The sequence below is a fragment of the Platichthys flesus genome, chromosome 3, assembly GCF_949316205.1.
Source record: "Platichthys flesus chromosome 3, fPlaFle2.1, whole genome shotgun sequence".
Classification (NCBI taxonomy): Eukaryota; Metazoa; Chordata; class Actinopteri; order Pleuronectiformes; family Pleuronectidae; genus Platichthys; species Platichthys flesus.
This window is the reverse complement of record NC_084947.1, coordinates 22,665,496-22,687,048: the sequence shown is the minus strand read 5'-3', so window position 1 is coordinate 22,687,048 and position 21,553 is coordinate 22,665,496. Positions and strand designations below refer to the sequence as shown.

The 21,553-nt window shown below is 42.7% G+C and overlaps 1 protein-coding gene across 2 annotated transcripts; it reads left to right on the top strand.

Annotated features, from left to right (window-relative positions):
• Window positions 1-403: 403 nt before the first annotated feature.
• On the top strand, window positions 404-12,777 carry lrp13 (low-density lipoprotein receptor related-protein 13). 2 transcript variants are annotated; one of them, XM_062384711.1, is made up of 21 exons: window positions 404-502; window positions 688-843; window positions 1,344-1,559; window positions 1,664-1,879; window positions 2,753-2,968; window positions 3,073-3,302; window positions 3,892-4,021; window positions 4,371-4,561; window positions 4,756-4,942; window positions 7,221-7,433; window positions 7,560-7,743; window positions 7,835-8,036; window positions 8,224-8,388; window positions 8,660-8,860; window positions 9,740-10,289; window positions 10,397-10,516; window positions 10,724-10,831; window positions 10,990-11,223; window positions 11,347-11,722; window positions 12,519-12,612; window positions 12,710-12,777. In XM_062384711.1, the coding sequence occupies exons 1-21, from the start codon at window positions 433-435 to the stop codon at window positions 12,731-12,733; spliced, it is 4,083 nt and encodes a 1,360-aa protein (XP_062240695.1). In that variant the 5' UTR covers window positions 404-432; the 3' UTR covers window positions 12,734-12,777. The 2 variants fall into 2 exon arrangements, with proteins under 2 accessions (XP_062240695.1, XP_062240696.1); XM_062384712.1 differs by having other exon boundaries at window positions 427-493.
• The last annotated feature ends 8,776 nt before the right edge of the window (window positions 12,778-21,553 follow it).

The following is a 21,553-nucleotide window of genomic DNA, read 5'->3' as shown; positions in this document are numbered from 1 at the left end:
GGCTAAATCCCGCCTTCGTAAAAGCTGATTGGAGGATTATGAAAAGGCCTCAGATCACTGGTCCATGTCCTTGACAATCCTCATTGTTTATTTGACAGCATGGCTTCGTATCTGTCACTCAGCGGTGTGGAGCCAAGGGTTATTTTAGAATTTGTCAACTCACTTTTTACTTTTTCAACAAGATATAAATATAAAGACATCAATCGGGTTTTATCTTCTTTCAGGAGTGGCCGATTTTATGCCTTCAATTTCCATTTTTAAATCATAAGCACAACTTCGACTGGTCCGGTTGATGGTTAATACCCAATATGGCCGTAAGCAGTAGCCCCTCCCCTAGCTCAGGTGATCTATCAGTTTGTATTGGCCTCACCTGGCACCAGTATAAAATGCAGCCCTGTAACACTCAGCCAGACTTGGCCTGTGTCCTCTCCAATGATGGCTGTAGTTCTGTTTCTTTGTGCTCTTTTATTGCTATTCACAAGGTCCTTACAAGGTGAACGAGGTGAAGCTTGTAAAATAGCTTTTACACCAACATAACCGCCTGATTTACACTCTGCATGTGACTATTTACTTCATGCGATGTTTCTTACTTCAGGCACAGAATTAAGGGCTGTGCGATTTTATTCAAAAGTATTGCATTGAATTTTTTTTCCTTCTCTTTTCCCCCCGTTGACCTGATCCAAACAGTTGTGTCAGCTGGAAGCAGTCATCTGAAGTGCAACCTGGGTTCCAAACTGTGCAAGGACGGCTCAGAGTGTGTCCTCCATAGCACTGTTTGTGATGGAGAGCCTGACTGCAGGGATGGTTCAGATGAAGAGGACTGTCCAACTGAATGCAACAAAGGTACGATACGAAATCCACACTGAATACACAGTGAGCTCAAATACTACTAGCGAATACTTTCTGAGGCTTGTTATCACCTAAATTGATAGTAGCACACACTACAATGATGTAAATGAGTAAGTGAATTCAAATAATCCAAAGTCTGCTGCCAGAATGTTCACCTGAACCATATAATAGACTAGACTAAAACGGGACATATTATAATCAACATGGAGGAATTATTCTGTTGCGCAAGATGGCAATACTCTTAGCTGGCTGCACTGAAAATGAGATATGCATACCTGACGGTTCTCAGTCATCCAGGTCAGAAATTGTACAAGAGCACATGGGCAACTGGACTTGGCTCCAGTTCCTTTTGGATAGGAGCTGAAACACAAGTTGCCTATGTACACTTGTACAACTTCTGAAGCTATCGGAAATCGTATTGATTCTAATTCAAGCTCACACATTGACATTTTCAAAGCCAAATTGCCTCATGATCAATTTTTGTATTCAAACAGATCAGTTTCGGTGTGCCCATGGGAAGCAGTGTCTAGAAAAGGACCAGGTTTGCGATGGCATTCCTCAGTGTCAGGACCGTTCTGATGAATTCCAGTGTATGAAGCGAATGGATGGCTGTGTTCACCACTGTGACAACCAGAACCGCTGCCTGCCTTCAAACTTCCTCTGTGATGGAGAGAGGGACTGCTTAGATGGCACGGATGAGGAGAACTGTGGTAGGTTGAAATTAATATGGATCTCTGACATTATCATACCTATATTAAGAACTTGTGCAGACTGAAACTTTGAATCATAATGTTTGATCTTTTTTCTAAATCAGAGGACCTTGAGGAAGAAGAGTATAAAAGGGAAGGAAGGACCAGGTTGACCTCTAAGCCTCAGTTACCTGTGGCTACATCCACTATCAAGTGTTCTTTGAGTGCCAGACCCTGCAAGAACAATGTTGAGTGTGTCCTGTACAACCATGTTTGCGATGGAGAGGCAGACTGCAGCGACGGCTCAGATGAGGAAGAATGTGTATCAACATGTGAAACAGGTAATTTGGAGGGTTTGAACAAAGTTACAGGGTTAAGAATGGCTTTTCTGCCCTCTAGTCGGTAGCATTAATTGCCTCCACCCAGGAGGTTGTACTTTAATTGCTGTTTATTTGCCTCTTAGCAGAAATATGCCAAAAAACTACTCCTCTTTCTTGAAACTTAGTGGAATGGTTGGCAATGGACCAAGGAAGAACTACTGGAGAAGATTCAATTAAGTGGACAGATCCAGAATTATTCATTTTTTTAAATTAATATAGCACTTCTAAAAACAAAGTTGCAAAAGTGCATCAAAATAAAATGGTCATTTAAGAATAAAACTACAAAACATGTAACAGAAATTTAAGAGCCACCTGATACAATAAATACTAGAATTGGGTCAAATCAGGGAATGCAACACAATAGAAGTACCTGTAAGCTACTGACTCACTCTGCAGTAGTCCTTTGGTAGGGGGGTTCCATACACACTTAGTCTTCAGTTGAGAATCTGGAACAGTTAAAGGCCCCTGTCAGAGTCTCTCAAAGTGTGAGCAGGGTTGTGGGGTGGATGAAAGATTAGCAACCTACTGAAGAGTCAGAGCCTTAAGTGCCTTGTATGTAATGGAAAAAACCTTTTACAACAAGCCAATGTGAAGAGCTGAAAATTGAGGTGCTGTGTTCCAAACATTTACTCTAGTATAAGCCTGGTTTACATCAATATTTAACATTGCAAGAGGGGGTGCTTTTATTCCAGATGCATTAAATATACAGGATATGGATCTGATGCACAAATGGCACTGTTATAAGTTTAATGCAGTGTACTGTTCAGAGGAACATCCTGTCGGGAAGGCATCATACAATTTTACCGTCACATCCGTGCCATGTGTCCTCTACAGATCAGTTCCAGTGTGCCCATGGAAAGAAGTGCATTGCGCAGAGCCAGGTGTGTGATGGGGTGCCTCAGTGTCAGGACCGCTCAGATGAGCTGGACTGTACCTTGCACATGGACGGCTGTTCTCACCAGTGCGATGACAAGAGCCGCTGCATTCCTAACACCTTCCTCTGTGACGGGGAGAAGGACTGCTTAGATGGCAGCGACGAGGCCAACTGTGGTAGGATGTAATTGAACTTGGAATTGACTATTTACTGAGTGGATTAATCGGCTCTGCTCTTACACAAGGCTTGTGTGATGGTTGTTGTCCCCTCCTCCCTGTAGCTGAAGAGGGCTGCAGTGCCACTGAATTGAAGTGCACCAGTGGCCAGTGTGTGTCTGCCACAATGCGCTGTGATGGACAGCCAGACTGCTGGGACCGCTCGGATGAAGAGGCCTGTGCCAATGCACTGGTCTGCACCACCAAACACAGCTGCCCTGTGAGCAAGGAGTGTCTGGTGCAGGAGTGGATCTGTGACGGATATCAGGACTGCAAAGATGGCACTGATGAGAAGGTGCATGTCGAAGGCAAAACCATATTTATAAATACCTTTGAGCCAAAGCTTTCGAAATGTGTCTATCTAGGATTAATCTAATTTACTTATCTTAAACAAGCGCATTGCCAGTATCTATGAGAATAACTAAGACTAAACAAACAAATTTGAGAGAACATGACTGCTCTGTAGTGTGCGTTCATTGCTTCTACATGGTCATTAAGCAGGTGGGAAATGTGTATGTGCTGTACTTGCACTTTGGTCGATGATGTAAGTACAAAGCTGTGCATGGTATTCAGAATGCTAATAGTTTTTCCTGTTTGTATGAAGGAAATAACACTTAATGCAGTATTCTCAGCTGTTCTTTCATCTACACTTTTTTAGTTTTACAGTTTCATTGTGGCAATGCACAACTCAAAATGAGGCATTTTATAATGGTATTATCTGGCTAGGATTTAGAGTATTTCAGTAAGGCAAAAGCTTTGACATGGCATTTTAAGGCCCGGGACTTAATGGGCTAAACATTTACCTGGGCACACTGTAACCAGTTTTCAAATCAAGCTATGAAATAGTAGTAAAATGACAGTAAAAATAGACTTGTCCTCCTCAGGATTGTCCTGTTGATCCTCTGACCTGTGGTGAGTTCCAGTGGTCATGTAAATCCAAGACCATGTGTGTCCCTATGGCCTGGAGATGTGATGGCATGAAGGACTGTGATGATGGCAGTGATGAGAATAAATGTGAGTATTCATGGATCACAAAAACAGACAACCCCCTTGATACCTTGTTTCATGTCTTGATGTCTGCACTGTCAACTAAAGTAATGTATCCCAAAACAATGCTGCAGTTGTATGTAGAATTCTGATCTTCATTAAGTGTAATATCTACACTAATGAGTCGCAATGCAGCTGATTGGTGCAAAATTAAAGTTATATTAATTAAGAGGTGCAAGTGGTCACTCAGTTTTTTTCCTTCATTTCAGTCAACTGAGACATTCAGCTACATGTGAAAATTTGACTTACATTTCTCATAAGCTAAAATTCCTTTGTGAAATAGCTGCTTAATACTTGTAAAAACTGTGCACACCAGGTGAGGTGGTGCCGTGTCTTCCTCACCAGTTCCAGTGTGGTAGTCGGGAGTGCCTGAAGCTGTCCCTGGTGTGTAACAGCATGACAAACTGTGCAGATGGCTCAGACGAAGGAGGCAGCTGCCAGATAAACTGTGCGGAGAAAGATAAGAGGCGCTGCTCCCAGATCTGCTACAACACGCCGCAGGGAACGGTGAGAACCCTGTATAACGTATTAACAGTCAGATTTTTATTTGTCAACTTCACGTAACCATAGCCTGTCTGAGGGGAATGATAAATACATTAGACGGTGAATTTAACAATAAATTAAGATTCTTATCTTTTAACGTTTTGTTTAAACTAGTACGCAGTAATGTGTTCTCTCAAAACGTCTCGCTTTCTGTGTAGCGCTGTGGCTGCTCAGCAGGATACAGGCTCATGGACGACGGGATGACGTGTGCTGATGTTGATGAGTGTGAAGGCCTGAGCTCAGGTGTGTGCAGTCAGCTGTGCATCAACACTCCTGGCTCCTACAGCTGTGACTGTCACCCAGGCCACATAATGGAGGCAGATGGACGCCACTGCAAGATCACAGGTAAAATCCTTTCAGACCTAGCAGTAGACTGAATTATAGGCCCAATGTGACGAAAGAAATAGTGCAGCTGAGAGGAATAATCTGACATTGATTCATTTTCGTACCGGGTGTTGGATGAGAATTGATACCAGACATGTAGGTTTAAATATGAAGAAACAGCCAGGAGACCACTGGCTTGGCATAAAGATTGTAAGCAGAGGGGAAACTCCTAGTCTGGCTCAACATAATTCTCCTATCAGCCCCTCTAAGATTAATCTTAATCTTAGAGATTAATCTAAGATTAATTTTAGAGATATGCATTTCCAAATACACTGCTCTTCCAAATACACTGCTCAAAAAAATTAAAGGAACACTTTTTTTATCAGGTTATGGCATGAATTCAATTGCACTTTTTTGATAATTATCTGGTCTGTTAAGTAGCAGAGGGGGTTGATAATCAGTTTCAGCTGCATTAGTGTTGATGGAATTAACAGCAGGTGCACTAGAGGGGCAACAATGAGACGACTCCCAAAAAAAGAGTGGTTTTGCATGTGTAGGCCATTTCAAGTCTCTCCCTCTTGATCACTTCGACTGGTTTTCCATTAGTGTTGGCTTTAGCTAGAGTCATTATCTCTACTGGGAGCATGAGGCGTTTTCTTAACCCTACAGAAGTTGCACAGATTGTCCAACTCCTCCAGGATGGCACATCCATGCGTGCCGTTGCAAGGAGATTTGATGTGTCTCCCAGCATAATCTCCAGAACATGGAGGAGATTCCAGGAGACAGGCAGTTACTCTAGGAGAGCTGGACAGGGCCGTAGAAGGTCCTCAACCCATCAGCAGGACTGATATCTGCTGCTTTGTGCAAGGAGGAACAGGTTGAGCACTGCCGGAGCCCTACAGAATGACCTCCAGCAGGCCACTGGTGTGAATGTCTCTGCCCAAACAGTCAGAAACAGACTTCATGAGGGTGGCCTCAGGGCACGACGTCCTGCAGTGTGCCCTGTGCTCACTGCCCAGCACCGTGGAGCTCGATTGGCATTTGCTATAGAACACCAGAATTGGCATATCCGCCACTGGTGCCCTTTGCTTTTCACAGATGAGAGCAGGTTCACCCTGAGCACCTGTGATAGACGTGAAAGGGTCTGGAGAAGCCAAGGAGAACGCTATGCTGCCTGCAACATCGTTCAGCATGACCGGTTTGGTAGTGGGTCAGTGATGGTCTGGGGAGGCATAGCCATGGAGGGACGCACAGACCTCTACAGGCTAGAGAACGGCAGTCTTACTGCCATTAGATATCGGGATGAAATCCTTGAACCCATGGTCAGACCCTACGCTGGTGCAGAAGGTCCTGTGTTCCTCCTGATGCACGATAATGCCCGGCCTCATGTGGCAAGGGTATGCAGGCAGTACCTGGAGGATGAAGAAATTGATGCAATTGAATGGCCCTCACGATCGCCTGACCTAAACCCGATAGAACATCTCTGGGACATTATGTTTTGGTCCATCAGACGCTGCCAGGTTGCTCCTCAGACTTTACAGGAGCTCAGTGATGCCCTTAGACTGATCTGGGAGGACATCCCACAAGACACCATCCGTTGTCTCATTAGGAGCATGCCGCGACGTTGTCAAGCATGCATACAAGCACGTGGGGGCCACACAAGATATTGAGAAGCATTTTGAGTTGCAGAAATTTAATTTTGGCAAAATGGACAAGCCTGCCTTATCACTTTCACTATGATTTTCGGGGTGTCTATAAAATGTAGCCCTCTGTAGGCTGAAAACTTTTATTTCCATCAAAGATGTGGCATCCTACATTAAACTGTCCATATCAGTATAAATATCCAACATACTTTTTTTTTCACAATGAGACCTGATGTGTTTTCAAAGTGTTCCTTTAATTTTTTTGAGCAGTGTATATGAAATGTTCCAGTGTGTAAGCGCATGATCCCTTTTTATCTACACACTTCCAACATTTCTATAAAATGTTTTATTTAAATGTGTTGTCACTTTAAATAAATGCAACGACTGACATTATCCTTACTTTAATCAACTCACCTGAACCAAATCCAGACTGCAGGGCGCCACGCTTCATTAGCTTCTGGTCCAACAAATAAGTGTCATCTTTAAAGGCCTCTATAACCTGGCTGCCCCTCATACCTGTTGGACTTTCTTCAGCCCTTCACCCCTTCCCATGCCCTGCGCTCTTCCTCAGAACTATATTGGACAACTCAAACCCCAACCAAAAACTCATCTGCTTAGAATAGTCTACCCAACTATAATCTCTTCTCGACCCTCAGGTGAACCCTACTTGTTGTCGTCGGTCCAGACAGACCTGATTGTGTTTGGACTGCGCAGTGGCAGCATGGATATGTTGTCCTCCACCGCCAAGAAAGCCATCCTGTCTGTGGATTATGACTGGAGGGAGCAGAGGGTCTTCTGGGTCAGTCTGGACACTGGGAGCATCAAATGGTCCTCGATGGACCAGAAAAACACAGGAACGCTGATTAAAGGTTTGGGCAATACAAGTGTGGTACAGTATTGCAGGTAACTGCATCAAGGAGAGGGCACAGAGGAAGATGCATTCACTGTTCAGCACAGGTAGAAGTCTTTAAGACATAAGACCCATGTTTCTGCAGATGTGCGAGCTGATTCTGTAGCTGTGGACTGGCTTGGCAGGAACTTGTACTGGATTGACGGGGTCAACAGTAAAATTGTTGCCATAAAACTGGCCCCAGACACTGCAAAATCACAGGACCAGACTGTCATCCTGGATGAAGACCTAGATCAGCCCCGCTCTCTGGCCCTGCTGCCGCAAAAAGGGTCTGTATGAATTTATTTCCATTAGCATTATTTTGCGATGTTAATATAAAAACCTTAGGATCAGTATTCAAAGCCTATAATTTTCCACCAGACTGATGTTCTGGACAGAGATTGGTACTATAGTGACGATCGAGCGCGCCGGGATGGATGGCTCCGAGAGGGTGGCAGTGGTGAACTCCAGTCTTGGCTGGCCTGGTGGTGTGGCTGTGGACACCAGCTCAGACAGAGTCTATTGGACGGATGAAAGACTTGGAGCAATTGGATCTGCAACATTTGATGGAGATGATATCCGGGTAAACCATTCTTTAGTGATGCTGTCATGTTATCAGTTTTCTATGTTTTAGTATGAGTCTTTTCTTTTCTTATTGTTATATCATCGTTTCATATGCATCCAACAAATCTTGCTGCAGAACTTTCCTCGCTTAAACTGTGAAACTCCAAAATAATAGTAAAATGTGGTGTGTAAAATATCCCTTTCAGATCTTGCAGATGAAAGAGACCAGCAGCCCATTCTCACTGGCAGTGTTCAATGACATGCTCTACTGGTCTGATGCCAAAAAGCGAGTCGTCCAGGTTGCACATAAGATCTCTGGCAAATACCATCAGGTTCTCCTGAAAAGACGAAGACAGCCTTTTGGCGTGAAGGTGAATGAAATGTTTAGAATTGTGGGTTTTTAGGCGTAGATGGAAAAAGGGCTGGTATTGTTTAGTACTTAGTTACTAAATTTGGATCATGTACGTGCTCAGAGCGGCTGGCCAAACAGCCCACACCCAGCTTTTTGATACGTTTGAAGTTTTCCACTGATACAGATTTTAACCCATGTTTGCAGAGTTTAGAGAAACTTTAAAAATCCTGCAGTCGCTTTGCATCAAGTGTTTAATCGGCACAAATACAACTTCTGTTCCCTTCTTGCAGATTATCCACCCATGGCTCCAGATGGGAAACCAGAGCCCCTGTGAGAAGATGGCCTGTTCCCACATGTGTGTGTTTGCCCGGGGCCCCAAAGCTGTGTGCAAGTGTCCCTCTGGTCTTGTACTGGCGGAAGATAGGCTGACCTGTTCCCGTCTGGTCAACTCTGCGTTCCTGCTGATGTTGTCTCCATCCACTGTCACTCAGGTTTACTGTAATGCATATTTACACAAAGTATTATCTGCTTTGCCAGAATAAAGTTGTAAATTGGATATTGTTGCTGAGAGTTTGAGGAGTTAAGGAATCAATACCACTATGCAGTAAATTTCAAGTTAAAAGCAGACTTAAGATGGTGGAAATGGCTGTTTGTTCTGCATGGAAACAAATCCATTTCCCCGCACCTTTTAATATTTAAGACAAGGATCTAAAATCCACAAGTTGTCTTGTCATTTGTGGAGTTGGGTATCAATTGGATATAATAATGTTGTTGACTTTTTATTGGTGTTATCTTCTAACTAAAAACTGCCTTCATTAGCTTAGCATGAGCAGAATATAACTACTGTGGTAAAAGGCCCCTGTCCACAGAGCCATGTTTCTACAGTAGCCCAGAAGAGACAAAAAGGGCCTTTTGCATTTGTCACCTGGTGGCCAATGGCAGTTTTCCTACACTTGGCAGGGTATTCTTTAGTTTGCGATCTGTAACCTCTATTAGAGTTCACCCAATCCTATACACTTCTATTTACCTCCATGGGTTATTTGCCAGAAGACCGGGCTTTTGGAAGGTGGGTGACTCCAGAATTAAAAAGTAAATAAAGCAACAACCACATATTTGAATGAAAGTACTTACTTTTGCAAAAGTAGTGCTCTGATTTGATCTGGTTATTGCTTGGTCAAAATTACAAATGCATGACAAATTTATGAATTAAATGTACTTTGTCACATCCCACAGCTGCATAAATGTTTATATTGCTCAAAGTGATCATCTATTCTAGTGTGACATCAGCCAAATTGACACATTTTGTATTTATAATGTGCATTTTTCCCTTGCATGAATGTTTTTTTTTTTTTTATTCCATATGTTTTCAGATTTACCTTCAGTCCCGACACACAGCAGGAGAGCTGAAGGGCTGGCCAGAACATCTGGCCCTGCAGCTGCCCAGTGTCAATGAAGCCGTCATCATGGACTACAACCCACGTGACCTCACCCTATTCTTGACAGATGATGGCACAAATTCACTCAGCGCCTTCAAACTGAAGGACTCGGACTTGGTGTCCCAGGGCCAGCTCCTCAAACTCCTTGGTAACACCATCACTGCTATGGCCCTGGACTGGGTGACGCTTAACATCTACTGGAGCAGCAATAAACAGCCCCGCCTGCAAGTCACCTCCATCATTGGCGCACACACTGCTGTTGTCATTGAGGAGGGTATTGAAAGAATCGGATCCATCGCTCTCCATCCTCCGACTGGGAGAGTTTGTTTCACCAACCTGGGTGTGCAGGGTGAAGGTGCTGTGGCTACTGTAGAGTGTGCGAACATGGCCGGAGTTGGGCAGAAGGTGGTGTGGAAGGATGCTGTCCAGCCAACATCCTTGGTCTTCTCCAGTAATGGGGATGCTATTTACTGGGCCGACTCTGGTAAGCTTTTTATACACTTTTTTTTTTTTTTAATAGTAGTCTCCTCACAAAATGCCCGCTAGTTTGCTGTGTAGAAAAGCAGTAACATATCATGTATTCTGTCCCAGCTTTAGGAAGCATTGGCTCTGTCCAGCTTGATGGATCTGAATACAGAGAGGTAAAGGTTGGTGATGGCCTGGCTGCTGTGGCTCTGAGTGATGATATGCTGCTCTGGATGACTATCAATGGTAATGTATCTACTAAATGAATAGGTATCTAATGGGTGGTCAACAACTTGAACATGAATAATTTTTCTGCATGGTGCATCAGTTATTCAAGCCATACAAGAAGTTGTCAATAGGAAATTGTTGCAATGCACCCAAACGGAAAGCATCTTTTGAATCGCATGACCTTTTTCCATTGCCTTTTGTTTGTTCCATGGCTTTTCCTCTCAGATAAGACCAGGCTCTGGTATCGAGATGAGAAGCAGCAGAGAAAGTTGTGGTTTGAAGTTGGCACACAAGTCGTCAACATGAAGGCCTTCAGCGACTCAAGTCAGTCTGGTAAGAACCACACCTCACGATACCTGGTTCATGAAGTGATCACTTCTTGTTGGTGTTAATATAGCATGCATATACCCTTTCCTATGGCTCCAAATGCAAGCTGAAGCATAAGGCAACCATCAAAAACCAGCTGACCGACAGTCCTCTTGCTTAAACAGGTTCTAACAAATGCACAGAGAACAACGGCAACTGCCAGCATTTATGCCTCGCCACCTCAGATGGCCGGACATGCAAGTGTGGCCATGATCACGTTCCTGTGAATGACACCCACTGCAGCCTGGAGAAGCACTGCCCAGCCGGCGGGAAGCCATGTCTGGATCGACTCTCGTGCCTTCCTGTTGAGAAGTTCTGTAACGGGCACGTGGACTGCTCCGACCATTCAGATGAGAACTGTGAGTAGTTTGCTCTTTAACCAGCGATGAGGCTAATTGATCAAAGTGAAGATCGGTGTCTTAAGACCGTTTTACAAAAAACACTGGCTTGCTTGCTGAAAGGATGAACTGTGGTCTCTTTAGGTGTCAATCTAATGCTCTGGTCTGGAGTCAAAACCTCTGCTCCCATCCAGCCTGACAGCTCCCCTCCTACCCCTTACCCATCGCTGTCTGAAACCATTGACCTCTACACCACCATGAATGTCAGCAGCCAGCTCATGAACCTGGATGCCCAGCAGTGCAGCCAGAGACGCTGCAGTAGCAATGGGCGCTGTGTGAAAAACGATGGAGACACCACATGTGTGTGTTCGCTCGGCTATATTGGTGATTCCTGTCAGGACCATTTCCTGAAGACCATGCAGGGTCCCATCATCTATGGCGCCACAGGGCTCTGTGTCGGAGTGGTGGTCATTGCTGTAATGGCAATACTGGTCAAGAGGAAGAAGATGGCCAACATGAGGTTGTTTATCCAATTAAGTAGAACCCATCCTGCCTCAACACAACTTTTCCACCTTATAAGATGCCACATTTTTAAATGTGCTGAGCTAAATAATACTACACTTTTTTTAGCTAAAAAGCATATGTATGTATATGTATATATATACGTGTACACACAAACAAATACACACAAACAAATGGACTTTGCCAATATGGGATAGAAGGTGAAGATGCAAATATTTTACTATATAAATGTACATCTAACTTCTAAGAACTTGTCATCAAGACATAAATAAGTTGGACACTGCATTACTTGCCTAATTTAATTTGTTGTAATGACAAACTTTATTTACACTGTTACACAAAAATATTACGCATTTCTAGAGTGCTTCAGACATAAACAGAAAATACATGCAGTGCAATTACAAATTAAATCAAGTAAATGCAAAACAAGATCAGACTAAGCAATGAATTAAATGCCTGGTTGAAAGCAGTATAACAATATAAAAAAAAGTGCTCACATTAGCTTGCTGACATGCTCACCATGCCGATATTTAGCAGCTGTTTACCATATACCACATCAGAATATATTGTCAAATTTTAAACTCTTTACCTGATTGTAATGATAGTGGTTGGAGATCAACAAAGTATTGAGATTCAACCTCAAGGCAACATGAATACCTATATAAAACTTCATGGCAACTTAAAAAGATTGAACTATGTATTTATGGTCCAACTGTAGCTAGAGGTCACTATATAGAGGTAGCAGGAGTGTATTTTATTTGTACGTCTTTCTGATTTGTGTTTCTTTCCTTCAGGGGAGCTAGCTCAGCAGCTGTGAAGGAAACGTCTATGACAGACTTGGAAAACAAAGCTGAGAGTACAAAATCTAGAGTCCAAGAGAAACCAGAGGTGGACCTCCCAAAAAAAAAGTTACTAGCAGGTTTCCAGGTTGTCTTTCTGTGTTGGAGGAGTCTAACTTGGATTCTTTTTTTCTCCTTTTCTGCAGGAAGTGGCACCATCTGTCGGCTGATTAAGATGGCAAGCAGTGTTTTTAAATAAACAATTTTCATTTTCCATGGTTTCTTGAGAAGTGATTTGAGCATCATTTGTCTGAGCACCAACAACGTTATCTTGCTCTGTCCTGTAAAAAATTATCCCAGAGTTATGGCCATGACTTGGATATTAGGGAGATATTCTGCTCAGAGTATGATGACAGACATTAATGAGTGAGCACTCTAGATATTGAAGGAGAGATCAACTGAAGAAAATCTGAGAGATGGGGTTATTGGCACAAAAACTGTCTTCCTCGTGATTTCCCAAAATCCTCCACAGGGTACATATTCTATACGTTGATGACAAACTAATTAAGGCCCGAGCACTGACAGACGTGAGGCCCTTTTGAAATTGTAAGGATTATTATTCAGGCAAATGAATTGGCTTTTTGAGGGCTTAAACATGCTCAAAGTCTTACCATATTTTGCAGAAAGTTTGAAAGTGGTGAAAAGTTTCATTTTCTGGAGAAATTTTCAATGGGAGTCGCAAAATGGCTCAACGGTGCCCCCCGAGACCCCTGGAACGTGTTCACATTGACCGAACAAAAATCGATACACAGGTGTATCGTGACCAGAAAAACAAAAGTGTAGGAGCAATTTGAAAAACGCTACAGGAAGCCTGCTATTTTGCATTTTTTTTGGCCATATTCCACATTTTTACTTTGAGGTTCCTGAAAAAGGGCTAACATCAGATCACCTTCAAATTGAGATGAGTGTCATCACAAGACGGAGATACAAACTAATTAAATTGGTTTTTTTTCGTCATACGGTGTGACCCTGGCGTCAAAGTTTGATTACACAATTTGGAATTCTAAACATTGTCCAAGGGCTGGTTGATATATCAAGAATTATCAAGACAAATGTCACATTAGTTTTTCTAATAAGTTTAAAGCATAGACTGTATATATAAATGGACGTAGGGTCGGTGATGTGACCCGTTGGTTTCTGCAGAGTGAAAATGAGGCTATTGGGAGGCATATAGCCGGCGCCATCTTGCCGGTGCTGACTCCTCCTTGTTCCTTGCTAACCAATAAATGGGCAAGGAGCAGGGGCGCATGAAGACTGACACGCCCACAGAGCTCAATGTTTACTGGTTAGCTCAGGCTAAGGAGCTAGGCTACCCGCGAAACGCTACCCACCGTTGCTAACCTGCTAGCGCTGCATTGTTGCTGCTACCGGATGGTCGTGATCTTTATAACGAACTCACTAAAGGTAAGTTACCTGGAAAGGGTTAGGGTTACATGCCTCAAGTGATTTTTAATATGTCATATTTATAAAAGTTACCGTTTATTTAACACGTGTTATAAACAGATTGAAGCAAGTTAACTACAGAGTGGTGTTTGGTTGTAACTTAATTTTAATTTCAAAAAGTGAATATCAATACACTACATGTGTAAGTTGCATATGATAGTAACTATATGTTTCACAAATGTTCTGACACAGGCTGGTATAACCACCATTACTATTTCCTCCTTGTTTATTAAGCCTGTTATGGAATTTTAGAGAGAATTAGACAGTTTAAATATGATTATAATCTCCACACATCAGTGTTGTAAAACAGTTCTCATATTAATTATATAATTATGTTTTCACAGAGAGAAGTGGAGAGAATTGATGTGGACTGTTATCAACAGCTCTGTGGAAGGTTATCACCTTGAATATTACAGATGAGGTAGAGAGACATTTTATCTATTTGTACAATGTTTTATTTCATTCAGTTCTTTTATCCAAAGCAACTTACAATATGTGCATTTAACGATGAGGGTACAAATCCAGAGCCCAGTACATCGGTTCTGTTTGAAAATCTGTGGCGCTTTCACCTTCTGAACACAGAATAAACTGGAAGAACCAGTCTTTGCTGGAACATACACAACAAAAAAAATAAATTTATAGCGAGTTTCTTCTTTTCATAAGATGAAGCACTGCAGCACCTGATGTCCTCAGCATTTACTTTGGCAGCAGCAACATGATGTAGATCGGCAGCTTCAGGCTGGTATACATGAGGACAAATATGCTTCTGGATTTAAACTGTGCAACAGTTTATTACTTCAAAGTAAATCAGATTATAATCATTTCAGCATAGGAAATAGGTGGTGGACATCAACCTCAGGTTCTCTATGGGACTGTCTATTCTAGTAAAGTAACACTTCCTATAATTTATTTATGTGACAAAAAATACACTATTCTGCATGTCCACTTATTTAACACAATAATTCAGTAACGTCTGGTTAAGATTAACAATGTAAAAACTTTAGTTTTCACTGTTACACATCAACGCCAATACTCTGAATAAAGAGCTTTAGGAGACGTAACGCTACTTTAAACAGCTGCTCTTAAAATGCAGTAGTGACTTTAAATACTCATGTCTCAGCTGATCACAGTAAATCTGTTCAGGCAGGGCTCATCAAAATTTCGTAGGAAATGCTACTAAAAGTAATGCACTAGAATTCGTATGAATTCCACTAAATCGTGAGTCGGAGGCTGGGTACACCTGACCTGTGTGCTTCTCTCTCTTCGTAAAAACAAAAAACATGGCGGACATTCATCCAACCCTAACCCTAATATGAAAAATACATCTCTGCACCACGTGATTCAGCAGAGTGACAGCCGCAGGAATAAGCTGTTCCTGAACCTGCTGGTCCGGGAATGGAGGACCCTGTAGCGCCTCCCAGAGGGAGGCAAACAGTCTGATGCTGGGTTGTGAGATGTAGAGATGTCTCTAACTTGGTCCAAAGTGAATCATATGATTGTTATTGACATACACACACTTTAACGTGTGGTCAGATACACATACCATCACACTCTGTAGCACAGTCAACACTTTGTAACACACATTCGCACCCTTTTTTTTTGTTTCACTTCACACACACACACACACACACACACACACAAGGCAGAGGACCAACAGCAGGGGGAGGTGAGGCTGTGTCCGTCCGTTGTAGCAGCTCCCTGTTTGCCAAGGCCACAGTAGTGGGACACCTGGTCGGTTGAATTTTCCCAATGGTGTGCACGTACAGTATGCTCATCACGCGACATTCCAAGAGGATGAGGCACTGCCCTGTTTAGATGCAGCAGCCTCCATCTAGTTTTGACCAATCCAAGAAGAACCCCTGTCACGCCCAATATATCAATATATAACCTATGTGCGCACTCTGTTTAAGCGCCTCTTTTCCTGTGCAGCGTCCTGCGTAGAATTAGAGACCCACGCATGTTCAATTGCTGGACACCGCGTTTTCCTGACCGGTGACCTCTGAATAAACTTTCTTAATTTCAACTTGAGAACGACGACTCCTCTCCTTTGATTTCCACCCGCAACATTGTGTATAAGCAAACATACATATTTTGACCATATCTGGCCATTAAATACCACTTAAAACAGTTTTGACAGATTTGATCCAGCTTGGACCTTAATGGGGTCTGAGAAAGTACACCTGAGATGGCCTGTGCTTGGAGCAAGATGAAATTTAAACTTTGTCGTAGAACAAAAGTGACTCCTGATAAAGAGGTTTAATTTATTGCTTTTTCCTGGCCTGACCTGATCTAATCCATTCGCTATGTTTCAGTTTTAGATCAATCTTCCTCCTCTGAGAAGCTCACTTTCTGTTTTTCCATTTCACGGGTTCAAAGTTCACCATGTGGAAGTTGATATCCACATGAAGCCATATTACAGTTTTGCTTTACAGCAGGAACTGAGATATATTCTTGATTTGTCCACAAATCAGTTTCCTCATCTCTCTTTTTCTTTCCCCGGTTTTTAATTGCATCATTTTGTTGCTGCCCTCACCCCCTAAATTTTCAGGGACAAAACACATAGATGTATGGATTTCCCGTGCGTTGTGCTGTGCAGGGGGATGATGCATAATGCAATACGTGAAGAGCAATGCCAAGTAAATCAATGTCTCAATTTTCCGTTTCTGCGTGTAGTTAGAAAGACAGAGGGCTGATGAATCAAAGACTCTACATAGGTGTGTAAATGTAGTTGACACCGTGTGTTGTCCCAGAGATGGATTGGCAATCAATCTACCGGGCTTTTCTTAATTCTCATTTAAGAAGTGTGCTGCATCGATGTCAAGACTCTGAGAACACGATTTGCCGGCTCCCTAGACATCCCTTGCACTGAAGGATGTCTCTGCCATAAAAAATAAAATAAACAACACAAAACATCAGATGCTTTCCTACTGTGCACCTCACATGCCATCTGTATTGGATTGGATGTTCCCTTTAAAAGTATGCAGCAACTTTGCTCTCATCAGAGACAGCATATTCATGGAGGATTCTCTGCTTTGTCCCATATGCTTGCATAACACCGTGCACAATTGATTGAGAGATTTTAGATTATTACCCATCGTGCAGCAAATTGCTGAATCCAGTCCATTCTGCATCGAGATGATACCGCAGCTGTTTTTAGCTCTGAGGCTTCGCAGGCTGCACCATATTTCAGATATCAATTGAAGGAAAAAGTGCAACAAAAATCATTTTCCTGACCAGTTATGACACCTATCTCTCGCTTTCTGCCTCTATTATGCATGCACTCAAAGCTGAGGGCCAATGACAGAGAGAAATTGCAAAGAGGGCCTCATGGCAGGCATCATAAGATATTTTATTTGCACGATTGGCCTTTGGTAAAGTAAAGAAGTGCAGACGCCCAAGAATGCCGTGCACAAACTAAGTCTTTAATGTTCTCTGTTGTTTAAAACAGTCCACGGATGCACAAATTACCCAATTACTGTGAATTGAAATGTGTATTTTAAGGCAGATCCACGAGCAGGAAAACAAAGTAAATATATCTGAGTAACAGATCCTCCGAAAGATGGTCTTTTTTGACTGATGTTCTGTTTATTCAAACCGTCCTTGTAAAACTGTACATCTTAATAAAACTTTGAATAACCTAGAAACACCGTAAGAAATTGTCCTTCCTTGGAGGATCGCTAAACATGAAACTTTTTTTCTAGAAGTTTCCGTCAACAGAGCAAGACCGCGACGCCACCGGAACCGTTTCAAAATAAAATCGTATAATATTTTCACAATAGAATAACAGAAAGACACTTCAATAAATATATAAATAATAACACATGTAGGGTTAGTTACAACCTGAGTTCAGTAAAGATTTTATCCGTCGGTTTCTCTAAAGGTAATAGAATTAAATCTGGGAAAAGTGCAGCTGTGGAGAAAGAGTGTCTCTCAGTTCAAATAATTAAAATGTGTATATATAATATACAGCTATTGAGTATTTTTTACATATAAATGATGGGTTTCATCTTTTGGACCAACCGTCTTCTGTAATAAAAGAGCAAACCTTCATCTCAATGAAAAATTCTCCTCTGACTGGCTGGCCCCAATAAGGAGGACCCTGAACTCCGGCTGCTCCTCACGGCTCTCCTGCAGAGATTAAAATTTCTCCTTCTGCTCAATTTGGATTTCCTCCGTCTCAACCAGCTCTTCCTCCATGTTCATCTCTCCGACCTCCTTCTCCAGCTCCTTCTCTTTGGCCTTTGCAGACTCCACATGTTGATTCAAGGGGATCAAGTCCATATGGCACTTCATCAGAAGTGAGGCAGGAGACTGCATCTGCTCCACCATCTTTCCCTCTGTTTCCGGGGTGAGGTTGTTGGTGGCGGTCTACTCCTTCAGGGTGGAGGATTCACCATCCAGCTCCATCAGGGCGAAGTTTTCTTCCACTTGCGTCCTCAGATGGGGGATTGCAGCTTTCAGATCCCTCAGAGCGGAGTTATCAAGATAGGGGTTTTCATCCACCAGCTCCTTCATGGCAGTGAATTGGGCAATCAGCTCCCTCAGGAGGAAGATGTCTTGAGCCTCTGGGTCCTTCAGGGCAGAGTATTTATTCACAAGCTCCCTCTGACGGGGGTTCTTATCCATCAGCTCTATTGGGGTGAAGCTTTCATCCATCAGCTCATTCAGGGTGAGGTTTATATCATCCAGCTCCTGCAGGGCCTCCAGTGTCCGAGATGAGGCAGGAGACTCCATCTGCTCCACCATCTTTCCCTTTGTTTCCGCGGTGAGGTTGTTGGTGGCGGTCTGCTCCTTCAGGGTGGAGTATTCACCATCAAGCTCCATCAGGGCGAAGTTTTCATCCACTTGCGTCCTCAGATGGGGGTTCTCATCCATCTGCTCCCTCAGATGGGGGATTGCAGCTTTCAGCTCCCTCAGAGCGGAGTTATCAAGATAGGGGTTTTCATCCACCAGCTCCTTCATGGCAGTGAATTGGGCAATCAGCTCCCTCAGGAGGAAGATGTCTTGAGCCTCTGGGTCCTTCAGGGCAGAGTATTCATTCACAAGCTCCCTCTGACGGGGGTTCTTATCCATCAGCTCTGTAGGGGTGAAGCTTTCATCCATCAGCTCATTCAGGGTGAGGTTTATATCATCCAGCTCCTGCAGGGCCTCCAGTGTCCGAGATGAGGCAGGAGACTCCATCTGCTCCACCATCTTTCCCTCTGTTTCCGCGGTGAGGTTGTTGGTGGCGGTCTGCTCCTTCAGGGTGGAGTATTCACCATCAAGCTCCATCAGGGCGAAGTTTTCATCCACTTTCGTCCTCAGATGGGGGATTGCAGCTTTCAGCTCCCTCAGGGCGGAGTTATCAAGATAGGGGTTTTCATCCACCAGCTCCTTCATGGCAGTGAATTGGGCAATCAGCTCCCTCAGGAGGAAGATGTCTTGAGCCTCTGGGTCCTTCAGGGCAGAGTATTCATTCACAAGCTCCCTCTGACGGGGGTTCTTATCCATCAGCTCCGTCGGGGTGAAAGATACATCCATCAGCTCATTCAGGGTGAGGCTTATATCATCCAGCTCCTGCAGGGCCTCCAGCGTCTGCATCTCCCTCTTCCAAACCAGGAGGGTTTGGCTGGGGTCCTGCAGAGTCCTGCTGCTGGTGCACTCTCGTTCCTGGGTCATGTCTGTTGAGATGATGATCCTCTGCATGTTGATTAACAGGTGCTGCAGTTGGACCACGTTATATTAAGGGTTTGAAGAGCGATTTCTTGCGTATCTGCTTTCTTCTGTCGGTGTCGTCAACGGCGGTTTCATATATAATCACTTCATTTCATATAAAGGAATACTTTTATATTCAAACTTAATCAGCTTAACATTTTTTTTGTTACACAGACTTAAAAAAGTTACACATACTTAAAGTTTCTGCTGGTGCATGAAAAAGTTACACATATAACATCAATTAAATAGAACATATATAATATAAGTATAATAACAATTATGTTTGTATCCATCAGATGGTCTGAATCCAGATACAGGACACCAGGGATGCAGCTAATGAATCTGTCAATTTCCTGAATCATCTTGTCCACGAAATGCAAGAAAGTGGTAATAACCCTACATTGATATTGTGAATAAAAAGGTCAAGATAACATCTTCAAATGTCTTGTTTTGTCTGAACAACTGTTTATTTTCATACACGAACACAAAAGAAGCTGAAACCTGAAGATATTTGGTATTTTGCTCAAGACGGGACCGAAAAAATTATTTGATTGTAAAAGATATTTCCTGTTGATCGACAGATCTGTGAATCGTAGCAGCTCAACAATCATAGATCCTTAAAATGAAAGTAATTAATAAAATATATAATTTCCGCTGCACAATCTCCTTATTTTGTGTTTATGATGACAGATTAATAATTGCGGTCTTTTCTGTAAATACAACTGAGACAGGAAGGTGTAGCCTCACGATCTGAATCATGATACCATAAATACGAAATAAAAGATGCAACTTTTTTTCCAAAGTATCCGAGTCACCTCTACACGTTTCCTCAAAACTGTCTGGTACTTTTTATAATAAGAATTTTATTTATTTTATTATGTTGATTGCCTTTCTTACAGGTTAGATCACAGAAAATAAACTTGCATATCTCATACCTCCACCAAGGCTGATTGGCCACTTTGTCAGCGTATTGAGTTCAGATACAAATACTATGAAATATTCTGCTCACCACTCACATTAAGCACAGGCAGAATGTCCAGTCTGTGAAATAGTTAACCCTGAGGGAATATTTGTAACCGTACACAAAAACCTGCTATTTGACATGTTAGAGAAAGCACAGAGATGCTTTGTGAGCATTGTGTCACACGATGTATAAAAATCGTTTTGCTGCCATGGGGGTTTCAGGCCTGTGATTAAAGACACGTCACATAAATCTGTTGTCTTCCCGAACAGAAACAGGCTGACCACTCAGGGAAGTGAAGGAAGGGTCATTTGTCAAGCTGAGGCAGCTGGGAAATAGCGAGGCAAGCTTCAATTTTTAACATGTGAGCCTTGTGATTATGTCAGACCGAGTTCAACTGTTTTCTACATACTGCATTTGAGAATGTGTGAATTATTCAGATAATATGTGCTTCATTAAATGCTTGAAGAGATTTTTCTTTAATTGCATTCCCCTGGTGAAATTACTGTGATTATTGAAAATTTAAAAAAGCGATGGATTCGGCAACTGGGCTTTTGTTCAAAAATTTGATTTCTGCTTAAAAACAGAGGTACGGTTCCAACTTTCATCAAAACCATTATTGCATTGATTGCTTTGTCGTGGTAGACAAAGTGAATCCTAATGAATGGGGAAAGATATCGTCAATGAATGGGACGGATTGTAAAATTAATTGCCCTTAATACAGTTTCCTGAATCTGAATCAATCATAGCGGTTATTTTGTCGGTAGCTCGCATTATTTTGGAGAGAAATAACTTTTCATACATTTTGGAAAATGACAGATGAATGCGAGCGCGTCCTGAGGCAGAGGCAGCCTCCTTGTGAATTAAGCAAAAGCCCTGTGATCTCCAGGAT